Source organism: Panulirus ornatus, chromosome 46 (genome assembly GCF_036320965.1).
Source record: "Panulirus ornatus isolate Po-2019 chromosome 46, ASM3632096v1, whole genome shotgun sequence".
NCBI lineage: Eukaryota > Metazoa > Arthropoda > Malacostraca > Decapoda > Palinuridae > Panulirus > Panulirus ornatus.
The window spans coordinates 35,810,028-35,836,779 of NC_092269.1; the positions used below are offsets into that span (position 1 = coordinate 35,810,028).

The 26,752-nt window shown below is 46.0% G+C and overlaps 1 protein-coding gene across 5 annotated transcripts in view; it reads left to right on the forward strand.

The window, feature by feature from the left end:
* The window catches only part of LOC139763231 (dystrophin-like), a 455,019-nt gene that overhangs the window by 139,491 nt on the left and 288,776 nt on the right, over positions 1-26,752 (forward strand). Inside the window, exon 1 of one of the 5 annotated variants that reach the window (XM_071689112.1) lies at positions 5,309-5,362. The exons of the other annotated variants lie outside the window; for them this stretch is intronic. Coding sequence (XP_071545213.1) covers positions 5,324-5,362 — 39 coding nt within the window. The 5' untranslated portion in view covers positions 5,309-5,323. Of the gene's footprint in view, positions 1-5,308; positions 5,363-26,752 lie in introns of those variants that run through there. 5 annotated transcript variants of the gene reach the window in all.

Consider the following 26,752-nt stretch of genomic DNA (forward strand, 5'->3'; position numbering starts at 1 on the left):
GTATGTTCTCATGACCCATGTATGTCTTCATGACCAGTGTGTGTGTTCTCATGACCCATGTATGTTCTCATGACCCATGTATGTCTTCATGACTAGTGTATGTTCTCATGACCCATGTATGTTCTCATGACCCATGTATGTCTTCATGACCAGTGTATGTTCTCATGACCCATGTATGTTCTCATGACCCATGTATGTTCTCATGACCCATGTATGTTCTCGTGACCCATGTATGTTCTCGTGACCCATGTATGTTCTCATGACCCATGTATGTTCACGTGACCCATGTATGTTCTCATGACCCATGTATGTTCTCTTGACCCATGTATGTTCTCGTGACCCATGTATGTTCTCATGACTCATGTATGTTCTCATGACTCATGTATGTTCCCCCGTGACACATGCAGGCCCCTCATGACACATGAATTTGCTCCATGACACATGAATTTGGTGGTGTAGGGCGGTTGAATTTGGCTGCCGGATGGGTCCTCGTGAGGGTGTGTGTGTGTTTACACACCTGGGTAAGCAAAGGGAGTGCATAAGTATGGAGGAGTGCATGATATGGGAGGTGGGTGGTGGTGAGGGAGGACTGGGGAATATTGCAGAGATGGTCCGGGTATGATGAAATGTTTGGTCTAGGCATCTGTATAACCCGCTTCTCAATATATATATATATATATATATATATATATATATATATATATATATATATATATATATATATATATATATATATATATTTTTTTTTTTTTATTTTCATTTATCTATTATACTTTGTCGGTGTCTCTCGCGTTAGCGAAGTAGCGCAGGGAAACAGACGAAAGAATGGCCCAACCCACCCACATACACTTGTATATGCATACACGTCCAAACACCCACATATACATACCTATACATCTCAACGTCTTCATATATATACACTAGCCTGAGTCAGGTACCCTGGTAACCCATTTTATCGACCAACCCCTAGGAGTGGATGAACAGCTGGCTTGACTGTTGACCCACTGCTGTAACTAGGATTCGAACCTATGCCCTTAACCCTGGTCGGGCCGTGAATGCGTCGCGGTCGGGAACGCTAATCGCTACACGAGAGAGCCTATCTCTCATGTGTAAAGGTAGATGATGTGGCCTTAACACTACTGAAAAGGGAGGTAATCCCCTTTATAACACTAAAAGAAAATGGATGGTAGGAGAGCCTATGCTCTTCTGTCCTCCTCCTCCTCCTCCTCCTCCCTCAGTGGAGTTAAGGATGTTAAGGAAATGTTACATATGGGCTGAGAACGTTTGAGGGCGATCATCACCTTAACTCCATAACCAGGCTGGAGGCCAGGAAGGCTACAGGTGAAAGATGCTCTAGTGAAGACAAAGCCGAGGAGATTAGCCACATCGTATGTGGGACGGAAGGTCAGGTGACCTGGTAATGTGACCTGGGTGATCACACCGTATTTGGGACGGAAGGTCAGGTGACCTGGTAATGTGACCTGGGTGATCACACTGTATGTGGGACGGAAGGTCAGGTGACCTGGTAATGTGACCTGGAGTGATCCCACCGTATGTGGGACGAAAGGTCAGGTGACCTGGTAATGTGACCTGGGTGATCACACCGTATGTGGGACGGAAGGTCAGGTGACCTGGTAGTGTGACCTGGATGATCACACCGTAAGTGGGACGGAAGGTCAGGTGACCTGGTAATGTGACCTGGGTGATCACACCGTATTTGGGACGGAAGGTCAGGTGACCTGGTAATGTGACCTGGGTGATCACACCTCATGTGAGACGATATGATGGCGTGACTCTTAACCTGTTCCAAGGTTACGTTATCATACCCCGTCCTAACCTGGGTTCTCGAGAGGTTAAAGGTACGTGAGGTGTGAGACTGTGTGGGGTGGGTGTTGCCGCCTGGGTATGTGCATGGGAGGCGGTTGTGTTCCTGGCGGAGTGGATAAGGTTCTGTGATTATAAGGGAAGATGGGAAACATGACAGTGGGTTAGAGAACGAGAGAGACATTAACCAGACGAGAGGCTGATTGAGGAAGGCGCAGATTAATGAGACACACTAGCAAATAAGACTTGATTTTAGGGTGAGAAAGAGACTTGCGAAAACACAGAGGCTTGTATGAGACTTATGGAATTTATTTTTTTTTCTGTTAGAAAAGTTAGAGAACCAGAAAGAATGATTGAAGAGGTTGAACTAAAGACGCAGAATTTTGAAGATTACTGTTTCGAGCAGTGAGTTGAGAGGACACAAGGAATGTGATGGAAGCAGCGGATGGCTGTTTGACGAACGGTAAAAGTCAGTGATTAAGAGAGGAGAGAAGGGAAAAAGATATAAAATGGGTTTCCTTGGAAGAGACAGTTTAGGAGAGAGAGAGAGAGAGAGAGAGAGAGAGAGAGAGAGAGAGAGAGAGAGAGAGAGAGAGAGAGAGAGAGTAAAAAAAAGTGAGGAAGAAAAAAAGGGAAAGAAAACTGATAATTTATAAGTTTGGAAGTTGGAGGCGAGGAAAACTATGTAGTGCAGGAATCATAGTAGTGAAGGGAATGTTGGAAGGAATCTTTGGAGAAGGGGCCGGAGGTGAAGGGGGAGTCTGGGGAGTTTGTGAGAGGTGTAGTTGAGGAAGGGGGAGTCTGGAGAGTTTGTGAGAGGTGTAGTTGAGGAAGGGGGAGTCTGGAGAGTTTGTGAGAGGTGTAGTTGAGTAAGGGAGAGTCTGGAGAGTTTGTGAGAGGTGTAGTTGAGGAAGGGGGAGTCTGGAGAGTTTGTGAGAGGTGTAGTTGAGGAAGGGGGAGTCTGGAGAGTTTGTGAGAGGTGTAGTTGAGTAAGGGAGAGTCTGGAGAGTTTGTGAGAGGTGTAGTTGAGGAAGGGAGAGCCTGGGGAGTTTGTGAGAGGTGTAGTTGAGGAAGGGAGAGCCTGGGGAGTTTGTGAGAGGTGTAGTTGAGGAAGGGAGAGTCTGGGGAGTTTGTGAGAGGTGTAGTTGAGGAAGGGAGAGCCTGGGGAGTTTGTGAGAGGTGTAGTTGAGGAAGGGAGAGCCTGGGGGGTTTGTGAGAGGTGTAGTTGAGGAATGGAGAGTCTGGAGATTTTGTGAGAGATGTAGATGAGGAAAGGGAGAGCCTGGGGAGTTTGTGAGAGGTGTAGTTGAGGAAGGGGGAGTCTGGGGAGTTTGTGAGAGGTGTAGTTGAGGAAGGGGGAGTCTGGGGAGTTTGTGAGAGGTGTAGTTGAGGAAGGGGGAGTTTGTGAGAGGAAGGGAGGAGGCGGGGAGGTGTTTTCCTCCGCCTTGACTTAATTTTCGCCTCCAAAGAATCGATTGGGTCTGCTAATCCCGGCCGGCCACATAACTCACTGCCTCCAATTTCCTCTCCCTGGCTCCCTCATCTCCCCTCCCTTCCTCCCCCTTTTCTCTCCCCTCTCCCAGGCTTCCTCGCCCACCCAATCTCCCCCACCGTCCCTATTCCCTCCCCCTCACGCTACATCTCCCCCCACCACCCTTCACCTTTCCCAGGGTTTCCTACCCTCTCTTATTTTCTCCCTTCCCTTCCCTCTCTTCCCTTTCCATCTCACTTCCATTTCTTTCCTTTTCCCTCGCCAATTCTGTCTTCTCTTTATCCAACCCCCCCCCCCCATCCCGTTTCTCTTCCACCCCGCTAAATCCCTCCCCCGAGCCACCAGCCACCTTCCACACATCCCCCCCCCCCCCCTCTCTCTCTCTCTCTCTCTCTCTCTCTCTCTCTCTCTCTCTCTCTCTCTCTCTCTCTCTCTCTCTCTCTCTCTCACCCATCATGTGCTTGTTGCGAGATGGTCGTGAGTGTCGCGCGCCCTGGACTGGGGCCAGCAGTGAATGCTTCCCCCACGTCTTGGCATTTTTCTGTGTGTGTGTGTGTGTGTGTGTGTGTGTGTGTGTGTAGATTTGTTATCCACTCTTCGCGTGTCTCAAAAGATATGTCTTGTCTCGCGTCATGGTTTTTTTTTTTTTTTTTTTTCTTCTAAATCTAGTATGTGTTCCCTTCGTGTATACGTCACCTTTCTCAGTATCCCCCCCCCCCTCCCTCCCCCCACCCCAACCCTCCGCCTCTTGTCATGTAGATGTCTCTTCCCCCCTCCCCCCCTCCCCCAGTATGAAGGCGCTGGTTTACCTCGTTAGTGTCGACCTGAGCCTTGCGTGCCAAGGCGTTTGTCGTCCCTCTTGACATTCCCGCGTCCTTGGTTATTGACGTTGGTCAGTCGTTAGGTATGTGTGTGTGTGTGTGTGTTGGAATGGTCGTTGGACCTGGTGTCGTTGGAGTACCTTAGGCCGTTTGAGTCGTTTGAGGCGCCCGTTGTAATCGTCGTTTGAGTCGTTGGACGTAGGATTATGTAGTTAGGTTATTGTCGTGGTTGAACGTTGGCGGATGGGCGAGGTATGCATTGTTTCTCTGTCGTGCGTCACATGATGTGATATATTTTTGTTATTGTTGTTGTTTTGATGAGTTTTGTTTTCACCTGTGAAGTGAGCGCTTCCTTCGCCTGTATTTAAGTGTTCCTCAATTCATGGCTTACTTTAGTCGGGTTGCTGGTATGGCTTCTTTCATTTTGGAGTTGTCTTTCGTTTTGCTTTTTATTGGGGGACGAGACACGATGCTGAGGGGTGGAAGATATGATACTGGAGGGAGGGAGGGAGAGAGGTATACTGGGTGGAGAGGGAGAGTGTAGGAGGCGGAGGTAGAGGATAGAGGGAGGAAGAAGGGCGCACCCTCTGAATTGGTGACAGAGAGGAGGCTCTGCAACCCACATACATCATGTAGATGATTGTCTTATATATGGACAACTTTAAAGACTTGGCATGACGATGTTAAAATGTAGTGGTGGTGGGATTTACCTGTACTGATTGAGTGTCTCTTACACACACACACACACACACACACACACACACACACACACCCCAGTCGTGTCTTGTGCCCTGGGAGTGAGGTATGATTTTGGTGATGTGGATAATGCTGGTGCTGACTGAGTGACTGGCTGCAGGTTGCACAATGCAGGTGCTGACTGTCGCTAGCGAGGTGCGACCAACCAGACACGTTATCTTTCTTTTTTTAAAGGTAGGTATAAGTAGAGAGAGAGAGAGAGAGAGAGAGAGAGAGAGAGAGAGAGAGAGAGAGAGGTGTCAGGTGTGTGAACTAAGGTACGGCTTCAAGGAGAGAGATCCCCCCTCCTCCCCACACACACACACACATACACACACTCCATCACTCCATTTGTTTATTTGTCTCACTTACCCTGGGGGGATTGGCTGGCCGGCGTGACCAGAGCGGAGGAACTCTCTCTCCTCCAGTGAGGGCCAAGCCTCGGCCGGTCATGGAGGAACCCAGCCCCTCCCTCAGAGCTGTGTATCAAGTACAGTGTTCTCCTCAAACGTGTCTCGTGTGTGTGTGTGTGTGTGTATGCTGAAGTCGAATCTCGGGTTTTAAGGCTCGGCTGGCCCTCCGGGACCAAAAAGAACCCTACCACCGTCGTGGTGGTGCTCCTCCTCCTCGAGGGTCGTACCGTCGCCGCCGTGGTGCTCCTCCTCGAGGGTCGTACCGTCGCCGCCGTGGTGCTCCTCGAGGGTCGCACCGTCGTGGTGATGCTCCTCGCCCTTCGTCGTCCCCTTGTGGTCGCACCGTCGAAATGGAAGAAAAAGAGGGATTTAAAGTGTATTGAAGTCATCATGAATGGGGTGGGGATTGTGTGTGTGTGTGGGAGGAGGAAGGTGTCACTCCCATCAACCCAACGGGACATTAACAGGTTTTCCCTCCCTCAATTGCTTCAGAATATCATGGCGATGGGACATGTAATGCCGTATTTCAGAAGGTGGCGACGGGAGCAAGGGAGGGAGGGCCAACCAGCCAGTGACGCTAGTGTAAGCAAAGCACAGGAAGGAGACTCGATGGGAAAAAGGGAGAGAGAGAGAGAGAGGAGAGAGAGAGAGAGAGAGAGAGAGAGAGAGAGGAACTTATGAAAAAAAAGATACAACCCTCCCACTGGGGGCGCTGTACGTGTAGCTTTGTACCACTGCGGGTTATGAAAAAAAGAAAACAAAGAATTGTGGTGGATAGTGAAGTATACAAGGGCGATGATGGTGCAGTCGGTGTGGTGTTCTTCTCTGTGAAACGGGTTGAAAAATAGTCGCTGTTCGTGATATGAAAAAAAAAAGAGTGAAAATGGAAGTGTTTATCGTAAAATGGGTTGACAGTGGAGTGGTCTGTGCAAAATGGAATGAAAAGATTTGGCTGTCAGTGTACATTGGACTGAAAACGGGAGGGTGTGGTCCGAGCAAAATTGATTGAACCTGTAGTGGTTAGTGTAATGCTGTATATGTGCAGGAAATGTGTGTATATATAGTTATTTTATGAAAGAAGATTAAACTCAAGTGTCTATAACGAAGGATAAATTTCGTCAGTGGCATATAACGAAATATGTGTACAGAAGAGTATGGCATTTTGCGGGTTTAGATGTGATTTTGTGGCCAGTTAGTGACACAGTTTTCTCTCGCACCAGCAGCGAAGTGTGTAGTCATTGTAACGGTGAGGAGGTATGGTGGACCCGGCTGGCCAGGGGGGTCAGAAAGTTTTAATATAGTTTTGGTGTCGACAAGATGGTTGTTTGTGTCAAAAGACTGAGTAAAAGTAGATGTTAGTTTATTTGTATCATGTGAGAAAAGTAGAAAGTCTTAAAACTTCCCCAAATGCTTGGTATACTTTGCTGATTTTTACAAGTTTATTTCAAGAGGAATGTTATGTTATAATTTGGTTTTGTGATAGAGTGGTTTTGCGTAGAGTTTTCGTCGGAGAGTTTGAGTAGAATTTCATTTTTGTGAAAATGTTGAAAAAAAAAAGAATAGGTAAATGAAATTGATAAAAATATCGGAAATGTAGACCATTTAAAAAATTCGTGGAAATATTGTCGAGCTTACGGTGCCATAGTGGAGGGAGGAAGGGTAGGGTGTGTGTGTGTGTGTGTGTGTGTGTGTGGTGGGGGAGGGGAAGGGAGCTGTCCCCCCCTGTATAATATATGGTAATGTAGGGCAGGTAGGGGAGGACCTGCCGGTATATCACTGCTCCAGACTGGTCCCGCTGCTTGTACTAGGGGGAAAGGGAGAGATTGGGACAGAGGGCGTGGTTGCAGAGGGGGGGAGGGGGTGAGTATGGAGGGAGATTACGGGGATGTGACAAGGATGGATACCAGAAGGATCAGGGTGGAGCTGAAGCGTTTGAAGCGCTGGATGAAAACCACGGCGAGGATTGTGGTGGATGTTAAGACGCGTTGCGCCTCGTCTGACGAGAGTTGACAGAGGGGGTTAAGACACCTCATGTCGAATTACACACACACACACACACACACACACACACACACACACACCTTCCTAGGGCTTGTCCTTCTCGTGGGTCTTAATTGCTTGTCTGACAGCTTGGGGGGGAAAAAGAGTGCCAGGGTAATTAACCCCTTTGAACACGATGGCTCGACCCCTTGAGCGTGATGACGCATCCTTTGACCTGACCCCTAAGGATCACACCAGCGCTGCTCAGGGTGGTTTAAGTGACCTCGTGTGTGTAGTTTGACCTGTGGTGTAGCATTGCCGGGGTGACAGGCAGTGTCCCCCGGTCACTGGTGGTAGCAGTGATAGGGAGGGAGGGAGTCAGAGCGTGTCATGGCTATATAACCCCCCCCGTACTTTTTATGGTCTACTTCATAACTGTAGTCGCGTTGTGGTGGGTTGTGGCACAGGAAGAGGTATGGTTGGTGTGGTCGCGTTGTGGTGGGTTGTGGCACAGGAAGAGGTATGGTTGGTGTGGTCGCGTTGTGGTGGGTTGTGGCACAGGAAGAGGTATGGTTGGTGTGGTCGCGGGGTGGTGGGTTGTGGCACAGGAGAAGGTATGGCTGGTGTGGTCGCGGGGTGGTGGGTTGTGGCACAGGAGGAGGGTATGGCTGTGTGGTCGCGGGTGGTGGGTTTGTGGCACTAGGAGGAGGTATGGCTGGTGGGTCGCGGGGTTGGTGGGTTGTGGCACAGGAGGAGTATGGCTGGTGTGGTCGCGGGTTGGTGGGTTGGTGCACAGAGGACGTATGGGTGGGTGTGGTCGCGGGGTGGTGGGTTGTGGCACAGGGAGGAGTATGGTGGTGTGGTCGCGGGGTGGTGGGTTGTGGCACAGGAGGAGGTATGGCTGGTGTGGTCGCGGGGTGGTGGGTTGTGGCACAGGAGGAGGTATGGCTGGTGTGGTCGCGGGGTGGTGGGTTGTGGCACAGGAGGAGGTATGGCTTGGTGTGGTCGCGGGGTGGTGGTTGTGGCACAGGAGGAGTATGGCTGGTGTGGTCGCAGGGTGGTGGGTTGTGGCACAGGAGGAGGTATGGCTGGTGTGGTCGCGGGGTGGTGGGTTGTGGCACAGGAGGAGGTATGGCTGGTGTGGTCGCGTTGTGGAGGGTTGTGGCACAGGAGGAGGTATGGCTGGTGTGGTCGCGGGGTGGTGGGTTGTGGCAAAGGAGGAGGTATGGTTGGTGTGGTCGCGGGGTGGTGGGTTGTGGCACAGGAGAAGGTATGGCTGGTGTGGTCGCGTTGTGGAGGGTTGTGGCACAGGAGGAGGTATGGCTGGTGTGGTCGCGGGGTGGTGGGTTGTGGCACAGGAGGAGGTATGGTTGGTGTGGTCGCGGGGTGGTGGGTTGTGGCACAGGAGGAGGTATGGTTGGTGTGGTCGCGGGGTGGTGGGTTGTGGCACAGGAGGAGGTATGGCTGGTGTGGTCGCGGGGTGGTGGGTTGTGGCACAGTCGGACGTATGGCTGGTGTGGTCGCGGGGTGGTGGGTTGTGGCACAGGAGGAGGTATGGCTGGTGTGGTCGCGGGGTGGTGGGTTGTGGCACAGGAGGAGGTATGGCTGGTGTGGTCGCGGGGTGTCAGTCTGAACGATTTTCATCAGCTCTGTATTTGAGTGCGTCATAGTCGGGTGTTGGTGTTGGCGTGGGGTAGGGGTGTGTGTGGTGGTTGTGGTGGTGAGAGAGCAAGCTCACACCCACCATACTTAAGGTCGTCACATCGTGCCCAAGGGGGTCGTTCCTTCGTGCTCAGGGGTCGTTCCTTCGTGCTCAGGGGTCGTCCCTCCGCTATGATCAAATGTCGCACGCTCTACGAGCGGTGATGACCTGATGGTGCCGAACGAGATGTGTTGTATTACATGAGACGGTCATACGTTCCTGTTAGGCGACCAGCACGTAGCGACCAGTCAGTCTCCCTCATCTTGGGGCCCCGGCTGCTGGTGGGTGGATCACCCCGGGGCGCCCTCGTAAAATGTGCCCAAAATATGGCCCACAGTGTCGGCGCGTTAAATTTGATGACCTGTCTCTCAGTAGGGTTGACGTCACCCGGTCTGGCCCTCTTCAAAAACTCCTGATTGGAGGTAATTTTTGTATGGGCGGAGCTGTCGGATGTTCCGGGGGGCGAGACTGACAATATTACGCTGTATAACCCTATGCCACACGTCTTAGGTCCAAATTAAATCATTCTTTCTTTTTTTCTCTCTCCTCCTCCCCCTCTGCCCTGCTAAGCTCATCAGAGAGGGCCAGATGCCTCCCCTCTGTAATTGATTATTCTAGGAATGATTGATACTCATTTGGCCCAATTTTTGCGCGCGAGACAGATCTGCGGGATGTATCCCCGAAACCAAACCAATTAAAATGAGGCGATTAAGGAAGGGTACGTACGTGGTGTGGCGCCGCTTGTAATGTTATGGCAGGAAGTGTTGCTGTCCGGTGATCTACAGCTGTTGTTGTGGTTAATAGAGAGTTTGTCTCGCTGTTATTGCTGGCGTGGATGGCTGCGTTGCCGTTCGTTGAGGGGGATGCGACTGTGGAACGTATCGGTAATGAAGGGGGGGTTACATGAAGCGAGCGAAACGACGCGCACGTTGGACACTCGAGATGGGGTGATGGGTCGTTAGTCAGTCCTGGGGTGATGGGTCATTGGTCAATCCTGGAGTGATGGGTCATTGGTCAATCCTGGGGTGATGGGTCATTGGTCAATCCTGGGGTGATGGGTCATTGGTCAGTCCTGGGGTGATGGGTCGTTGGTCGATCCTGGGGTGATGGGTCATTGGTCAATCCTGGGGTGATGGGTCATTGGTCAATCCTGGGGTGATGGGTCATTGGTCGATCCTGGGGTGATGGGTCATTGGTCAATCCTGGGGTGATGGGTCGTTGGTCGATCCTGGGGTGATGGGTCATTGGTCAATCCTTACGTCGTTAGGTGGGAACTTGGGGTGTGGATTGGCTTGTGCAAGTCTCACGTGTCATGTTTCAGTGAGGTGAGGTGTCATTGGGTAATCTGAGGCAGTGGTGTACCGTGTGCATAACTCCTTCAACACCATGGTACGATCCTCGATCATGGCGGTACGTTGCGACGGTACGATTCACCGGCGCGATGGTACCGTCCGATAAGCACAGACGCACTATTGTGTTGGCGCGACCCTTAAGTAGGACGGTACGACTTGCGGACACGACGTTGCGATGTTTAGGGATGATAGCATGACCCCTGGCCTAACCCAGCTTGACCCTTGTTAATGAACGTTACAACAGATGCCTCAATATTTGCATAAAGTCGAGTCGAGGGATCAAATCATCGCGCTCATGTTACAGAGTTTACTGGAGTGAAGAACACACAGGAGAACAACAGAGAACACAAATCCTTTGAATATCGAATCTCGCGTCATTGTGGCGAACAGGAAATGGTCATCTATTCAGGTGTTCAGCGTGTCGATTGTTGGATATGCGAGAGAGGAAGATTTTTGAGTGGCCTGCATCGGGACCGATTGGTTTGGCTGGTTATCTCGGCTTTAGGCCAAGGTCATTAAAGCCGTCCACGTTTATTTTGAGACCAGCAGTTAGTGGGTAAGACTTGAACACCTTCAAGTGTTAATTCAAACACCCCTGCAGCTCTGTAGCTGTGTGCCTACTGCAGGAGGCTAGGAGACGCCCCCGCCCTTTTTAGTGGTAGTAGTAGTTGTAGTAGTAGTAGTAGTAGTAGTAGTAGTAGTAGCAGCGCGTTCGTTACGACCCCTTATCCAGACCCCTTGTTAGCTGAAGAGCCCAATACATTAGTCACGTAAGTTATTGAAGGACAGGGCTTCGTATCGTCTTGATTTTCATTCTGTCTTCGATGGATTACCTACTGAAGAGATGATCGTGTGCTAGTTCGGGAAGAGGGGGTCACCTGGAGGTGAACCCTACAGTTCTTGGTTTAAGGGCCTAGCTGCCATCACCCTAAATTTTAGGCTCGAACACCCAAGACTGCTTTCGAGTCTTGCTAGGTTTAATGTACCCAGCAGCAAGTCAAGTCACAAGGGGGAGCATAGCCTTGAAATAGTGAACCTTACACAGTCATGTGTTGATGTCAGACTTCGTCAAGTTTTAGGGGCATGTGTCTTAAAGACACGTAGTTAATGCCTCCTGGACACGTAGTGATGTCTCCTGGACACGTAGCGATGTCTCCTAGTCACGTAGCGATGTCTCCTAGTCACGTAGCGATGTCTCCTAGTCACGTAGCGATGTCTCCTAGTCACGTAGCGATGTCTCCTAGTCTCTGTTACTTCCAGGGGGAGATGCAGCAGTTTCATGACGTTGTCCAAAGCCCCGGTCAGACTCACAGTCTCGACAGATAATGTCGTTTCAAGGCAGGTCATCCTGTGTCACGCCGCATCTCTCCATCTACTCCTATTTTAAGGCAGATTTTACCATTTCACGCCAGGTCTCGCCAGGTCTCGCCATATCCGGCCAGATTGGGCTGTTTCACGCCGAATCGCGCCAGCCCCTTAGCCATTTCAAGCCAGATCTTGCTGTCTCGCGCCGAATCTGGCCAGGTCGCGCCAGAACTCGCGGGGCCCATAAACAGTAACTTACAGTGCCGGACGCAGCGGCGCCTTAATGCTTTTTGCAATGAGTTACGACGGCATTATAACGGGTTTTAGTGTGTTGGCGGCGGAGGTAAGCGTTTGGCTGTAACGACGCAATGCTGCTGCCTCCGTGGTTATGGGCCCGGGTGCAACATTTGCTTCGGAACAAAGCCTTCGGGGTCGAATAGAATCGGTGAAATGCAGGTAATTATTACGGCTTATTAAAACTATGGCACAGTTGTTTTTAATGTGTGTGTGTGTGTGTGTGTGTGTGTGTGTGTTTGGGGTAGTATTCGGTTTACCAAAGACCAGTAACAGTTTTAGATGTATTCGGGTTTATTTGAAAAAGCCCCAGAATGAAGCAAGGGGGGTTTGATTTGGGTATTCGGTTTCGGTTTGTTTACACCACGGGGCCGAGGGAGGGTAGTTGCTGCGCCATCCAGCTCCGACACGCATCACGAACGTAAAAACTTGATCGTGAGGTCGTTAAAAAAAAAATAACTAATCGTAAAAGATGCGAGAGAGAAAAATACCATCACGCACGTTGAAATAAACTACATATAAACGCGGTGTCTGTGCCCTGAAGTGTCTATAATTTGAGTTAATGGTTTAATGGGCCATCACTCGGCTCCTGTCACCAGCGTGCAAACAAGTTAGGACCCTGGTCACGTGACGGGTGTGCAGGGCCTGTGGGTCCATGATGATGTGGACCGGTTAGACGTGGATATGCTATAGTGCTATATCCAAGCGTGGATATGCTATAGTGCTATATCCAAGCGTGGATATGCTATAGTGCTATATCCAAGCGTGGATATGCTATAGTGCTATATCCAAACGTAGATATGCTATAGTGCTATATCCAAACGTGGATATGCTATAGTGCTATATCCAAGCGTGGATATGCTATAGTGCTATATCCAAGCGTAGATATGCTATAGTGCTATATCCAAACGTGGATATGCTATAGTGCTATATCCAGACGTGGGTATGCTATAGTGCTATATCCAAGCGTAGATATGCTATAGTGCTATATCCAAACGTGGATATGCTATAGTGCTATATCCAGACGTGGGTATGCTATAGTGCTATATCCAAGCGTAGATATGCTATAGTGCTATATCCAAACGTGGATATGCTATAGTGCTATATCCAAACTTCATTATATATGTAGCTCCATATTGGCTGACTTTTGAGTTTTTTTTTAAATTTGATTTTGATTTTAAAGTTGTTTCTAAAGTCTGTGACGGATCAGTTTGGGGATTGAGAATGCACCAGATCAGTTAGAAAGTGAGATGGTCGAAGCAGATATGTTTAGCTTGTGTCATTGATCAGTATTTACATGTTTTTGTGTTACCATAACCCGTGGATGAGTCCATATCCTCCACTGCGAAACTGCGAAAGTTAATTTGCACGGCGAGATGGCCCCTCGGTATGACTCCATGGCCATTGACCTAACTCAGAACAGTGAGGTCTGAGGCCAAGCCATGATGATAATCGTCCCCAAGGGTCGTATCGTCGTCGTGCTCAAGGGTCGTTCCGTCGTACTCAAGGGTCGTTCCGCTATGCTCAAGGGTCGTTCCGCTGTGCTCAAGGGTCGTTCCGTCGTGCTCAAGGGTCGTTCCGTCGTGCTCAAGGGTCGTACCATCGTGCTCAAGGGTCGTACCATCGTGCTCAAGGGTCGTACCGTCGTGCTCAAGGGTCGTACCGTCGTGCTCAAGGGTCGTTCCGTCGTGCTGAAGGGTCGTTCCGCTATGCTCAAGGGTCTTTCCGTCGTGCTCAAGGGTCGTTCCGTCGTGCTGAAGGGTCGTTCCGCTATGCTCAAGGGTCTTTCCGTCGTGCTCAAGGGTCGTTCCATCGTGCTCAAGGGTCGTTCCGTCGTGCTGAAGGGTCGTATCGTTGTGGTTTAGCAGAGACACCAGGACCTGAAGTAACTCTGGCCACATCTCACCACTTTACCCCCCCTCAGTACCTACCGTCACCACACCTAGATGCGGGCCCCCGTGTTCTAGAGTCGTCAGTAGTACTCACGCTCTCGTGCCTCTGTCTGCCACACTCTGGTTCGCCCGTTGGCTTGAACGCCAGGAACCTCCTCCTTGTGGCGCTCTCCGTCATGCATCCGTTCTACCAGCAGAGCCAGGCATAAGAACAGCCATTACTTCAATCACAACTTCTCCGGTCACACTGTGTGTGTGTGTGTGTGTGTGTGTGTGTGTGTGGGTGGGTGGGTGTGTGTGTGTTTTGCGTGCTCTGCCGTAGAAAGAAAATGTCCGGCTGGCTTGGACAGTGAATCTTTTCCCCCGGTGTGTTTTATGGAAATACGTTGGTCCCATATTGACGTGTGCGCTGCCTCAAGGCCATCGTTCGCTAGTGAGTGGTCGACAGTTGAGGGAGTTGACCGTCTCCCTTCGAATGAATTTCCCGCCCAATAGTGGATTTTCTTTCTTTTTTTTTCCCGAATCCCGTGAGGAAAATAAAAATCCCCTGGAACACTTGTGGAAGACGAGGAGTTTATTTTATTTTTTTCCTCCCTTACATCTCATGCCCCAGAGGAAGGCCACTTGTATCAAATATTGTTGGCTCCTTCGAGATATATTGACATTTTCAGAGTTTGTGCTCTAGAATTTGGCTGGTTATGATACGGAACTAAACAGATACAGATATGGAAAGCGCGAAAGATAAATGACGTTCGAAAAAAAATTTTGAACCATAAGTTTTATATCAAGAATTTATTTGATGTTTAGTCACTTTAGGTGGGAATTTTTTCCCCCTCCTCGTTGTCTGTTACATGCTACCAGGCCAAGATATTCTCCTCAGTGATGTGGTGTAGCGGTTAGCGTCCCTGAACGTGACGCATTCACGGGCTCGACCCAGGGTCGAGCGTCTGGGTTCGAATCCTGCTGGGGCGGCAGTCGGTCCACAATCAACCCAGCTGTTCATCCACCCATAGGGGTTTGGTTGATAGGATAGGTACCTGGCTCAGGCTAGGATATATATATATATATATATATATATATATATATATATATATATATATATATATATATATATATATATATATATTTTTTTTTTTTTTTTTTTTTTTTCATACTATTCGCCATTTCCCGCATTAGCGAGGTAGCGCTAAGAACAGAGGACTGGGCCTTTGAGGGAATATCCTCACCTGGCCCCCTTCTCTGTTCCTTCTTTTGGAAAAAAAAAAATAAAAAAAAAAAAACGAGAGGGGAGGATTTCCAGCCCCCCGCTCCCTTCCCTTTTAGTCGCCTTCTACGACACGCAGGGAATACGTGGGAAGTATTCTTTCTCCCCTATCCCCAGGGATAATATATATATATATATATATATATATATATATATATATATATATATATATATATATCTTTCTTTCATGCTATTCGCCATTTCCCGCATTAGCGAGGTAGCGTTGAGAACAAAGGACTGGGCCCTTGAGGGAATATCCTCACCTGGGCCCCTTCTCTGTTCCCTCTTTTGGAAAATTAAAAAAAAAAGTGAGAGGGGAGGATTTCCAGCCCCCCGCTCCCTCCCCTTTTAGTCGCCTTCTACGACACGCAGGGAATACGTGGGAAGTATTCTTTCTCCCCTATCCCCAGGGATATATATATATATATATATATATATATATATATATATATATATATATATATATATATATATATATATATATATATGTATATATATATTTAGCATTAATGGGATGGCCTTGATTAGGGCCTCGGCCGCCCGTGCCATCTCAGCTGACATAAAGATTATATACCTATGAATCGCGTGTACCCATGTTCAGTCCTGGGGTGGACAACCCAATGGCCACCATCTTAGCTCTTCCTTCCCCTCCTGTCATGTTACTTTGGTTGGTTGGTTAGGTTGGCTTCCTGGCATAATGTATGTCAGAGCTGCACGGGGGTGAGAGGTGGGATGTGTACAAATATAGCTGTAGTTCGTGTGCTTCTATGCGCTACTTCGCTAAAGTGGGAAAGGTGATTGTGTGTGTGTGTGTGTGTGTGTGTGTGTGTGTGTGTAGAAAACGCTGTGTTTGTCATTGATTGGTAACCCCGCTTCATTTTTCAAGATGTGTTGTTCATTTACCAGTTCGAGTTGAGGGAACGTATTGTTTTGACTGTGGTATTAAAATTTGTAACGTAATCATTCGTCGTAAAATTTCCGTGTTGTTGTCCCCGTCATCATGACGTGTATGAACGACCAAGATGCCGTAATTACGTTTTCTGACGTTGGTTATCATGTTAAAGTGTTCTCGGCCCGCCCCTTGTACTCGGGGAAATTTTTTTTCAAGTGTTCGTTAATTAAGAATGTGTGTGTTGGTTCTGTCTCTTGCGAAGTCTCTCTCTCTCTCTCTCTCTCTCTCTCTCTCTCTCTCTCTCTCTCTCTCTCTCTCTCTCTCTCTCTCTCTCTCTCTCTCTCGTATCTCATCTCATCTCATCTCCTATATTATATTCGTCTCGAGTCACTGTCTTCTCCCAGCTGGTATACGGGAAGGAGAGAGAGCGGGGGAGGAGGAATGTTGCGGTGGGAGAGAGAGAGAGAGAGAGAGAGAGAGAGAGAGAGAGAGAGAGAGAGAGAGAGAGAGAGAGGAGGGAACTGACAGGGATTGATGGCTGGGCGTTAGCGTAGATTTACAGTGAGCAGTGTGGAGCGGTCCTTGTGAGGGACGTGGTTAAGTATATATGTATATATGGGGCGGGGGTGACGTGGGCAGCGGGGCTGAGGACGATGGTAGTGTGTTGTTTTTATGGAGGGGGATTTTAGGCTTGAAGAATCATGGGGAGAGTCTTGTGCGAGGGGCGGTCACCTAAGTCACCCCAATGGTAGGGATGCAAGGGAGTCCAGAGCGACGCACGTGTGTGTGTGTGGGTGTGTGTGCGGTAAAAACCTCCTCGTCGACTGTGGGGTTCTGAAAGAAATTACTAGTGTGTGCACCTGTCCTTTATAAGTCCATGTTCATACTCTCTCCTGTGTCATTCACTCGTGTCACTGGGATTCATTTTACTAGGTGAACCACGCCCGTACGAACGCGTATGTTAAAGCTTTGTTTTTTGCATGTAAATGTACTCCCATTTACATGCTTCATTGACACCAAAGGTGTAAATGAAGCTTCATGAAGCACGACCATACGTAAGTGTATCTTAAAGCTCTATGCATGTAAATGTACGCGCATTTACATTCTTCATTGACACCAAAGGTGTAAATGAAGCTTCATGAAGCACGACCATACGTACGTGTATCTTAAAGCTCTATGCATGTAAATGTACGCGCATTTACATGCTTCATTTACACCAAAGGTGAGTTATAGCTTTAGCTTTACCTTACGTATAGCCTGCGACTGTTTTGGAGCTGTCCACTACCTCCACAGCTGGCTGGGTGTGGCACCTCGTGTGAGATCTCTCACTGAGGCTGGAGGCTCACGCCCCTGCCTCACGGTGCATCAGAACTCGCCGACTCCTCCTGCGTCAGGTGTCGCTGGATCTCAGCCCGGCAGCAGGAGCGAGGGGCACCAGGTGCCGTGGAGTGGCACGGGTGGGTCGTGCGTCAGTGGGGGTTCCTAGTGATTCGGTGGTGGCGTCCTAGTGTGCGGCTGGGCGCGGTCAAAACCATCTCTCTCTCTCTCTCTCTCTCTCTCTCTCTCTCTCTCTCTCTCTCTCTCTCTCTCTCTCTCTCTCTCTCTCTCTCTCTAACCTAACCTGAGAGAGAGAGAGAGAGAGAGAGAGAGAGAGAGAGAGAGAGAGAGAGAGAGAGAGAGAGCTTCTCCTGTCGCAAACAGACGTGTGCCAGCTGTCTTACCCTCCATTAATCCTCGTTCTTTATGGAATATATCAGTTCCGTTGAGCCACATCCTCCCATCGATAGCTCATCTGGTGATCACCCGGATGGGAGGGGGGGTTCTTTTTTTCCCTCGTAGGGAGAGGGGAGGGAAGGATTGGGAGGGAGGGAGGGGGTGGAAGGGCTGCGGTGGCTTTGTTCTCCAGATAATGCAACAAGAAATACCACACAATTTCTCCCCCTTCCCCCCCTGGTGAAGACGAAAGAAGGCGGGAATCGATGCAGTGATAAAGATCTCACGGAGGCTCCTTCTCCACACACACACACACACACACACACACACACACACGACGCCGGTGATGCTCATTCTACGTGCGTTGCATGTGGTCCTGAAGCGATGGTGGCGACAGGAAAGAATGAAGGGAAGAAAAGGCAAAAAAGGGAGGGAGGTAAGGGGGGGGGGGGGAAGAAGGAGGTGGGTAGAGAGAGACAGAGAGTTCGATATGTTTGAAGGAGGAGGAGGAGGTGGTGGTGGAGAATGCCACCTGGCCATGGAGCGATGATGTTTTCCTGAGGGAGAACAAGAGATGGGTGTCGCGCTGTTGCCAGGGATGAATTACTCTCTCTCTCTCTCTCTCTCTCTCTCTCTCTCTCTCTCTCTCTCTCTCTCTCTCTCTCTCTCCACGCTGGACCTAAATAGAACGCTGACATTTTATGATTTCGTGTCCGCTGAGTTGGCGGTTTATCTAAATAGTCATCACAGCTGTTCACCATCCCTCCCCTCACGGCTGGTCGATAAAGGAAGGGAGGAGGGGGCCAAGTGAAGAATTTTCCCCTCTTAGGCTCAGTCCTCTGTTCTTAACGCTGCCTCGGTAACGCGGGAAATTGTGAATATATATATATATATATATATATATATATATATATATATATATATATATATATATATATATATATATATATATATATAGATAGATAGATAGATAGATAGATAATTCTTGCGCCTGGTAAGTATGTTGTCCTTTGGTCTAGGAGCAACTTATCCCTGCGTCTGTTGATAAACATCTTATGCACTGCGTCATTTCCACACACACACACACACACACACACACACACACACACACACACACACACACACACACACAGCTTCCGTCCATGACGGACCTTCTGGGGTGGAGAGGCCGAGCGAGGCAGAGAGGATGATTCTTGTGTGTGTCTCACACACACACACACGTAACATACACACGGACGTCCCGTCCCGGTGTGTTGCTAATGATGGGTCGGGTCGTTGGGGCTCGAACTGAGGTTAGTAGTGTGTATGTCTTGTGTCTCGTATGCTCCTCCGCCCGCTGACTAGCTTATCGAACCAGTATTTCTCTCATAATCTCTGATGTTGTCTTTGGGGATGAACTTTGAATTTTGGTCACATTGATTGCCCGGGCCATGTGGACAATATTGCTATTCCCATCGCAATTTTTCGAACTCCTTTTGTAATTGACTTGTTCTGCAGTTGGTAATCACCTTCTGTTGTGGCAACAGCCACGTTGGCTATCGGGATCTAAGATTCATCCGCACATAACGTGGTATGTGGAAGTCATCAGTTATTTATTATTATTATTAGTATTATTATTATTATTATTATTATTATTATTATTATTATTATTATTATTATTATTATTATTATCATTATTATTATTATCATTATTATTATTATTATTATTATTATTATTATTATTATTATTATTGTTATTATTGTTATTATTATTGATATTATTATTATTGTTATTATTATTATTATTATTATTATTATTATTATTATTAATATTATTATTATTATCAATATTATCATCATCATTATTATTATTAATATTATTATTGTTATTATTATTATTATTATTATTATTATTATTATTATTATTATTAATATCATTTTTATTATTAATATTATTATTATTGTTATTATTATTATTATTATTATTATTATTATTATTATTATTATTATCATTATCATTATTATTATTATTATTAATATTATTATTATTGTTAATATTATTATTATTATTATTATTATTATTATTATTATTATTATTATTATTATTATTATTCGAAAACAGGGATTTCTTGAAAGATGTCTCTCTCCCTGGGGAAAAAGATTTGACGATGTGTCTATTTCTCTCACGAGAGAGAGAGAGAGAGAGAGAGAGAGAGAGAGAGAGAGAGAGAGAGAGAGAGAGAGAGAGAGAGAAGTGCCGTGGGGGTATTGAGAGTATTGCAGGCGATGTTCTGTGGAGGGTTAAGTGTTGGTCGATGGCGACGACGCCGTTTTCTTTCCCTGTTCAGGGAGGTGAATGGAGGCAGCCCCACATTTGACGACGATCCGGTGTGTGTGTGTGTGTGTGTGTGTGTGTGTGTGTGTGTGTGTGTGCACCGCAGAGTTGATAATTATGAGGTGCATCCGAGGGTGTGAGGGATCTCCTCCTCCCTCCCTCCTCCCTCGCCTCATGATAGTGAAGTCGAGAATGAGAACGAATGAGATGGAAGGTCTGTGCGTGCAAGGGGGGGCGGCCCTCACGCAGACCACATGGTATGTGTGCGCTATGGGACAGTGGAGGAAAGAAAGATACGCGTATTGCCTTTCTGTGTTGTCGATGATATATAACCGTTGGGTTGTGTGTACAAGGCTGGCCTCATGTGTTATGATGGTAGACTCAACATTTTTGTTTATATGGAGTGACCGAAGCCCTGATGGAGATCATACTTTTGATATTAAGAAAAAAAAAATAGTTAAAAAGGCAGATGAATATGAATAGAAGTGTAAGACAACTTAAGAATTTTGTAAGTAGAAGAGTTTGTCGCAAAATAGGTTAGGTCGTACTTATACGTGAAGGACGTGCGAAGCCAAAGAGTTCCAAAGCTGAGCGATGAAGGGAAAGAAATAGACGTCACATCGGCCCACCTTTTGAGTTGCCATGTGCCACACCCGAATGGCGTTAACACTGTGGCTTGCTGGCTGCCTTCTATGTTTCCCCCCATCACACACCGTCAGAACTTGACTGAACCTTAAGTTATGTACAGCAGGAGCCGCCCTTCCTTATCAAGGCCTGGTTTATAATGAAGTGAGGGGTGGTGTTGGGGCAATGGGGATGGGCTGTTGGAAAAGGGGTGGAGAAAGACATTGAAGGGAAGTTGAAGATAGAAGAGAGAATGGAAGTGTTTGTGGCAGGAGAAGGTGTTTTAAGTGCCGCCCGGCAGGTCGGTGTTAATGAGAGGGAACAACACCACACAGACGGTGTGGTGCAGACGTATCCCTCCCCCCCCCCCCCCTCGCTTGCTGTGTTCCCCTCCTCCTCTTCTTCTTCCTCCTCCTCCTCCTCCTCCTCCTCCTCCTCCTCCTCCTCCTTCTCCTCCTCCTCCTCCTCCTCCTCTTCCTCATCTGGTATTCTATCCTCTCCTCTCCTCCCTTTGCCATTCCTCCCCTACATTATATACCACGACCTTCGCTTTTGATCCAACACTGCTGTTCCCACCCCCTCAACTCATCCTCCCTCCCCTTCCCCTCGCCGCGAGATCCCCCTTCCCTTGACTCCCCCCACCCCCAATCCACCACCCCCCACCGCTTTCCCTCCCTCCTCCCTTTCCTGGTGATGTCAGAGTCAGACGTGTATGATGAATGACGTAATTTTCTTGCCTGTCGCCCACAACCGCGCATTGTGACGGCCCTGCTCTTGTCTCCCCCCCCACCCCCCACCTCCCCTCCCGCCAACCCCTTACTCACACAGCCGGGTTTGGTCCGGTCTCTGCCAACACTACCGGGTTTCGTCCAGTCTCTGCCAATACTATCAGGTTTCGTCCAGTCTCTGCCAATACTATCAGGTTTCGTCCAGTCTGCCAACGCTATCAGGTTTCGTCCAGTCTCTGCCAACACTACCGGGTTTCGACCAGTCTCTGCCACCACTACCGGGTTTCGTCCAGTCTCTGCCAACACTACCGGGTTTCGTCCAGTTTCTGCCAACACTACTGGGTTTCGACCAGTCTCTGCCAACACTACCGGGTTTCGTCCAGTTTCTACCACCATTGCCGGACATTTAGCTGTTGTAAGACGACCTCAGCTTTAGGCCAATGCAGCACAGATTCGAAAGGCTAAACAAATGCTTTTGGGGCGGTGGTTGGGTTAGGTAAGGCCCAACAAGGGTATACAAAATTCGGGTTCTCGCAAAAGGCCTTAACAAGCGTGATGATATTTAGACGCAAGCCAGACGGGGAAGGACCCCAGGTGTTGCTTATACATCGTGAGACACAACCTCAGATGTAGGTCAAGGGTTGTTAGCGGGGAACCAGAGGCTTATGTATATGTATAGAACAACACGAGTCGTAGATTTGATTCTTCAGGTGACGCTGGGAGCAATTTGCGCTCCAGGTTTTGCTCCCATGACAACACAGATGTTAGTTATATGAAGGCTAGAGCAACACAACGGATCACACAGGCTCTATAGCAACACAAGTCTGCCTTAGTGATAGTGACCTGAGCATCGCACACTTGAGCCATGTCATTTACCGACAGCACAAGACAAAGATTTAACTCAATCTTGAATGTTACTGTAACTTCGGATTTAATTCCTATAGATATCCATAACCCGTATATGTGTATATATATATATATATATATATATATATATATATATATATATATATATATATATATTTACCAAATGGCGTCCTAGCTTCGTCTCTTCGATGTATATCAACTGACTGTTATATTCCTCTCTTGTGTCTCCCCTGATGATGTGATTATTACACGAAAGTGCACTTGGGAACTTTTCGTGTTTCATTTTCCCCCCGTGGACTCATAGGAATATATATATATATATATATATATATATATATATATATATATATATATATATATATATATATATATATATATACATCAGGAGATATATATTTTGTTTCGTTTTTATTGTGCTCTTTATTGCTGTGTATTAAGTGATTCTTTTGTCTGTTGGAGGACATTTGTATCCGGTATTGGTAAAGGTGTGGTAATATCTTTTTATTGCTGTGATGGGATTGAGTAATAAACGCGTTTTATTGTCTTTGATGAATGGATTTTTGTGCCTCTCTCTCTCTCTCTCTCTCTCTCTCTCTCTCTCTCTCTCTCTCTCTCTCTCTCTCTCTCTCTCTCCAGCGCGGGGGTACCGCTTGGAGGTGAGTTTACGGCCAGTCGTGTGTTTTTTTTTTGTCGTGGTATACTGCTTGAGTTTACCGCCAGCCGTGTTCTTTGACGTGCTATACAGGATAAAAGTAAACTTACAGCTTCCTTTTTTTTCTGAAAGGTATACCAAGTGGAAGTAAGTTACCACTAGTTGTGTTTTTTTTTTGTTGGTTTATCGAATGGGATTAAGTTTACCGCTAGTTGTGTTATTAACGGTTTACCGGATGGAATTAAGTTTACAGGTAGCTGTGCTTTCAACGGTATACCGCCTGGAATTAAGTTTACACCTGGCTCTGGTTTCAACGGTATGCCGTATATATTAAGTTTACAGCTAGCTGTACTATTAACGGTATACCTTATTGAATTAAGTTTACAGCTGGCTATAATTTCAACGGTATACCGTGTAGAGTAAGTTTACAGCTACCTGTGTAACGAAACTTTTCGATAAAGATCAAAAGTTCTCAATATTCTTTCAATATTGTTCGTCTGTCTTCGCGTAATGTAATGTAAATCTGTTATTAAGTGGCTCAGTGTGTTAATGTATTATTGGTATATTATTCTTAATATTAATGTATCAGATTTGGATTATTAGTATCAGTAATTTTCTTTGTCGATTATTATTATTATTATTATTATTATTATTATTATTATTATTATTGATAGTTTTATCATTATTATTGATAGTTTTATTATTATTATTATTATTATTATTATTATTATTATTATTATTATTATTGTGATTGATAGTTTGATTATTATCATTATTATTATTATTATTATTATTATTATTATTATTATTATTATTATTATTGTGATTGATAGTTTATTATTATTATTATTATTATTATTATTATTATTATTATTATTATTATTATTATTATTACCATTATTATTATCATTATTATTATTATTATTATTATTATTATTATTATTATTATTATTATTATTATTATTGTGATTGATAGTTTGATTATTATCATTATTATTATTATTATTATTATTATTATTATTATTATTATTGTGATTGATAGTTTATTATTATTATTATTATTATTATTATTATTATTATTATTATTATTATTATTATTATTATTACCATTATTATTATCATTATCATTATTATTATTATTATTATTATTATTATTACCATTATTATTATCATTATCATTATTATTATTATTATTATTATTATTATTATTACCATTATTATTATCATTATCATTATTATTATTATTATTATTATTATTATTATTATTATTACCATTATTATTATCATTATTATTATTATTATTATTATTATTATTATTATTATTATTATCATAACTTTTATATTATTTATTAGTTATTATTGTCTCCTACGTTGTACATTATTTTTCCGTTTTATCTGCCAAAATCGTATTTTTCCTGCTATCAGTTTTGATTAAAAAGGCTTTGTATACGTGACAGATCTCTGTATAATGCCATCGAATTCCTTGTTTTAGTATTCATGGCTCTGGTGGCTTATATTGGACAGACCTGGAGATAGAAATCTATTTTGACGAGTTATTTTGGGCGTGCTGATTGTATTTTAGGATTACTGAATGTATTTTGGGATTACCGGATGTATTTTGGGATTACCGAGTGTATTTTTTTTTTTTTTTTTTTTTACTTTTAGTGGAATTTGGAGATCACTGAGGTTATTCTAGGCTTAGTGGCATTTTTTTTTATGATAGTTTTTTATTCTTCTTGGATCTAACAGAAGCGTTTTTCACCGTGGACTTTTTTTGTTTTGTTTTGTATGACAGTTAAAGTTTCCACAAGATAAACGTATTTCTATAGTTAAAGTTTCCTCAAGTTAAACCTATTAGAAATAAACGACCAACGAGAGATACAGAAACCGTAATGAAAAAGACTTTTTTTTCTCTTTCTTTTTTTTTTTTTTTTTCTTTTACGTCGAAGAGCAGCATTGTGGTGTGGTCGCATGTCTTTCTAGCGGCAGGTTGGCGAGAGCAACGCCATTGGCTCGGTTCAGAGCAGTTCAGTACGAGACGCGTGACACCAGGGTAGCAGTTGCGTATTATAATCTCCCGAGGGAGAGAGAGAGAGAGAGAGAGAGAGAGAGAGAGAGAGAGAGAGAGAGAGAGAGAGAGATTTGCCCTTTACAAGAATTGAACTGATGTGTCTTTGGAGAACTTAAGATTTGTCGTAACTTGCTGAAAAATATATTTATCGTAACTTACAATTATAGTTATGTTAATGATAATAATGATAGTAATAATGATAATAATAATAAGGATAATAATAATGTGATAACAATAATGTTACAATAATAGCAGCAATGATGATGATTATGGTGATGATAATAATAATGAAAATAATGATAATAATAATGATAATAATAATAATGATAATAATGATAATGATAATGATAAATTTGGTGTGTGGACGCAGTAGAAAATACAGAAATACGAGACTGATTACACAAATTTTACGAATGGCATTTTATGTTTGCGATAACTCACTGGTTTGAATGAGGATTGGCATACAATCTCGCTCCGGAGCTGGGGTCTCTCATTATGGAAAGTAGTTGACTTAACGTAGGTCTTTGACACGGGTTGAACCCCGCCAGTCCTCACATACGCCACACACACACACACACACACACACACACACACACACACACACACATTTTACCAGTTCGCCCTCATGTCTCGTCAGACTCAGGAACGAGAGGTGAGGGAAGAAGTGTAGGCCTTTGAGCCAAGCTCCCCGTGTCTCCACACCCTTGGGTAAACCCCGGCCGCCCATGGGTGAAGCCTCCTCCTCCTCCTCCTCCTCCTCCTCCTCTCCGCCGGTATTTTCCAGCCAGTGTGGCAGAGTCGATAATTGCCTCCTCCCCCTGTGCCGCCCAGGTTCCTGTATTAATCCTTAACCGCTGTGTGATGACCGCAGCGGGAAGCCTGACCCCAACGCTCCCTCTCTCCCTTTCTCCCCTCCCGCGCCTCCTGTCCACGCCTCCAGCCCCTTGCCACCCATCCCTCCGTCCCGCCCGCCCGCCCGCCATCCATCACTAACACCAACCTGATGAGTCGGGGCGTCCCCTGATGGCTGGAACCTGCGAGAGCAAGAGCAGGCCTTGCAGGGAGAAGGAGAGAGAGAGAGAGAGAGAGAGAGAGAGAGAGAGAGAGAGAGAGAGAGAGAGAGAGAGAGAGGCGTGTTTTTTTTTTGGTGTTTTGCTTTTGTTTCCGGTGTGTCAGAGAGGCATGCGTGGTGGGATGAGTGAGTAATGTGTGAGTTGGTGCTGATCAGGACGTCTGTTGTCCCTCGGGGAAGGGCTGTCAGTGTTGCCATGAGTCTTGCGTGTCATTTTCTCGTGCCGTGGTTCTGTAAATGGGCGTGTTGTGTTGCAGTGTTCTTCAACCATGTTTTGCTCCGTTGTTCGACCTTCTTTTCCTTGTGTTGCTGTGTTCTTTCACCTTATTTTGCTATGTTGTTCTGCCTTGTTTTTCCTGTGTTGCTGTGTTACTTCACCTTATTTTTCTGTTGTTCTAGCTTGTTTTACTTTGTTGCTGTGTTCTATCTTGTTTTGCTGTGCTGTGTTCTACCTTGTTTTACTATGTAGCTGTGTTCTATCTTGTTATACTGTGTTGTTCTACCTTATTTTACTGTGTTGCTATGTTCTCTCACCACGTGTTACTGTGTTGCTGTGTTACCATGTTTCACTGTGTAGCTGTGTTTTATCACCATGTTTCACTGTGTTGCTGTGTTCTACCTTGTTTTACTGTGTTGCTCTGTTCTACCTTGTTTTACTGTGTTGCTGTATTCTACCTTGTTTTACTGTGTTGCTGTGTTCTACCTTGTTTTACTGTGTTGCTCTGTTCTACCTTGTTTTACTGTG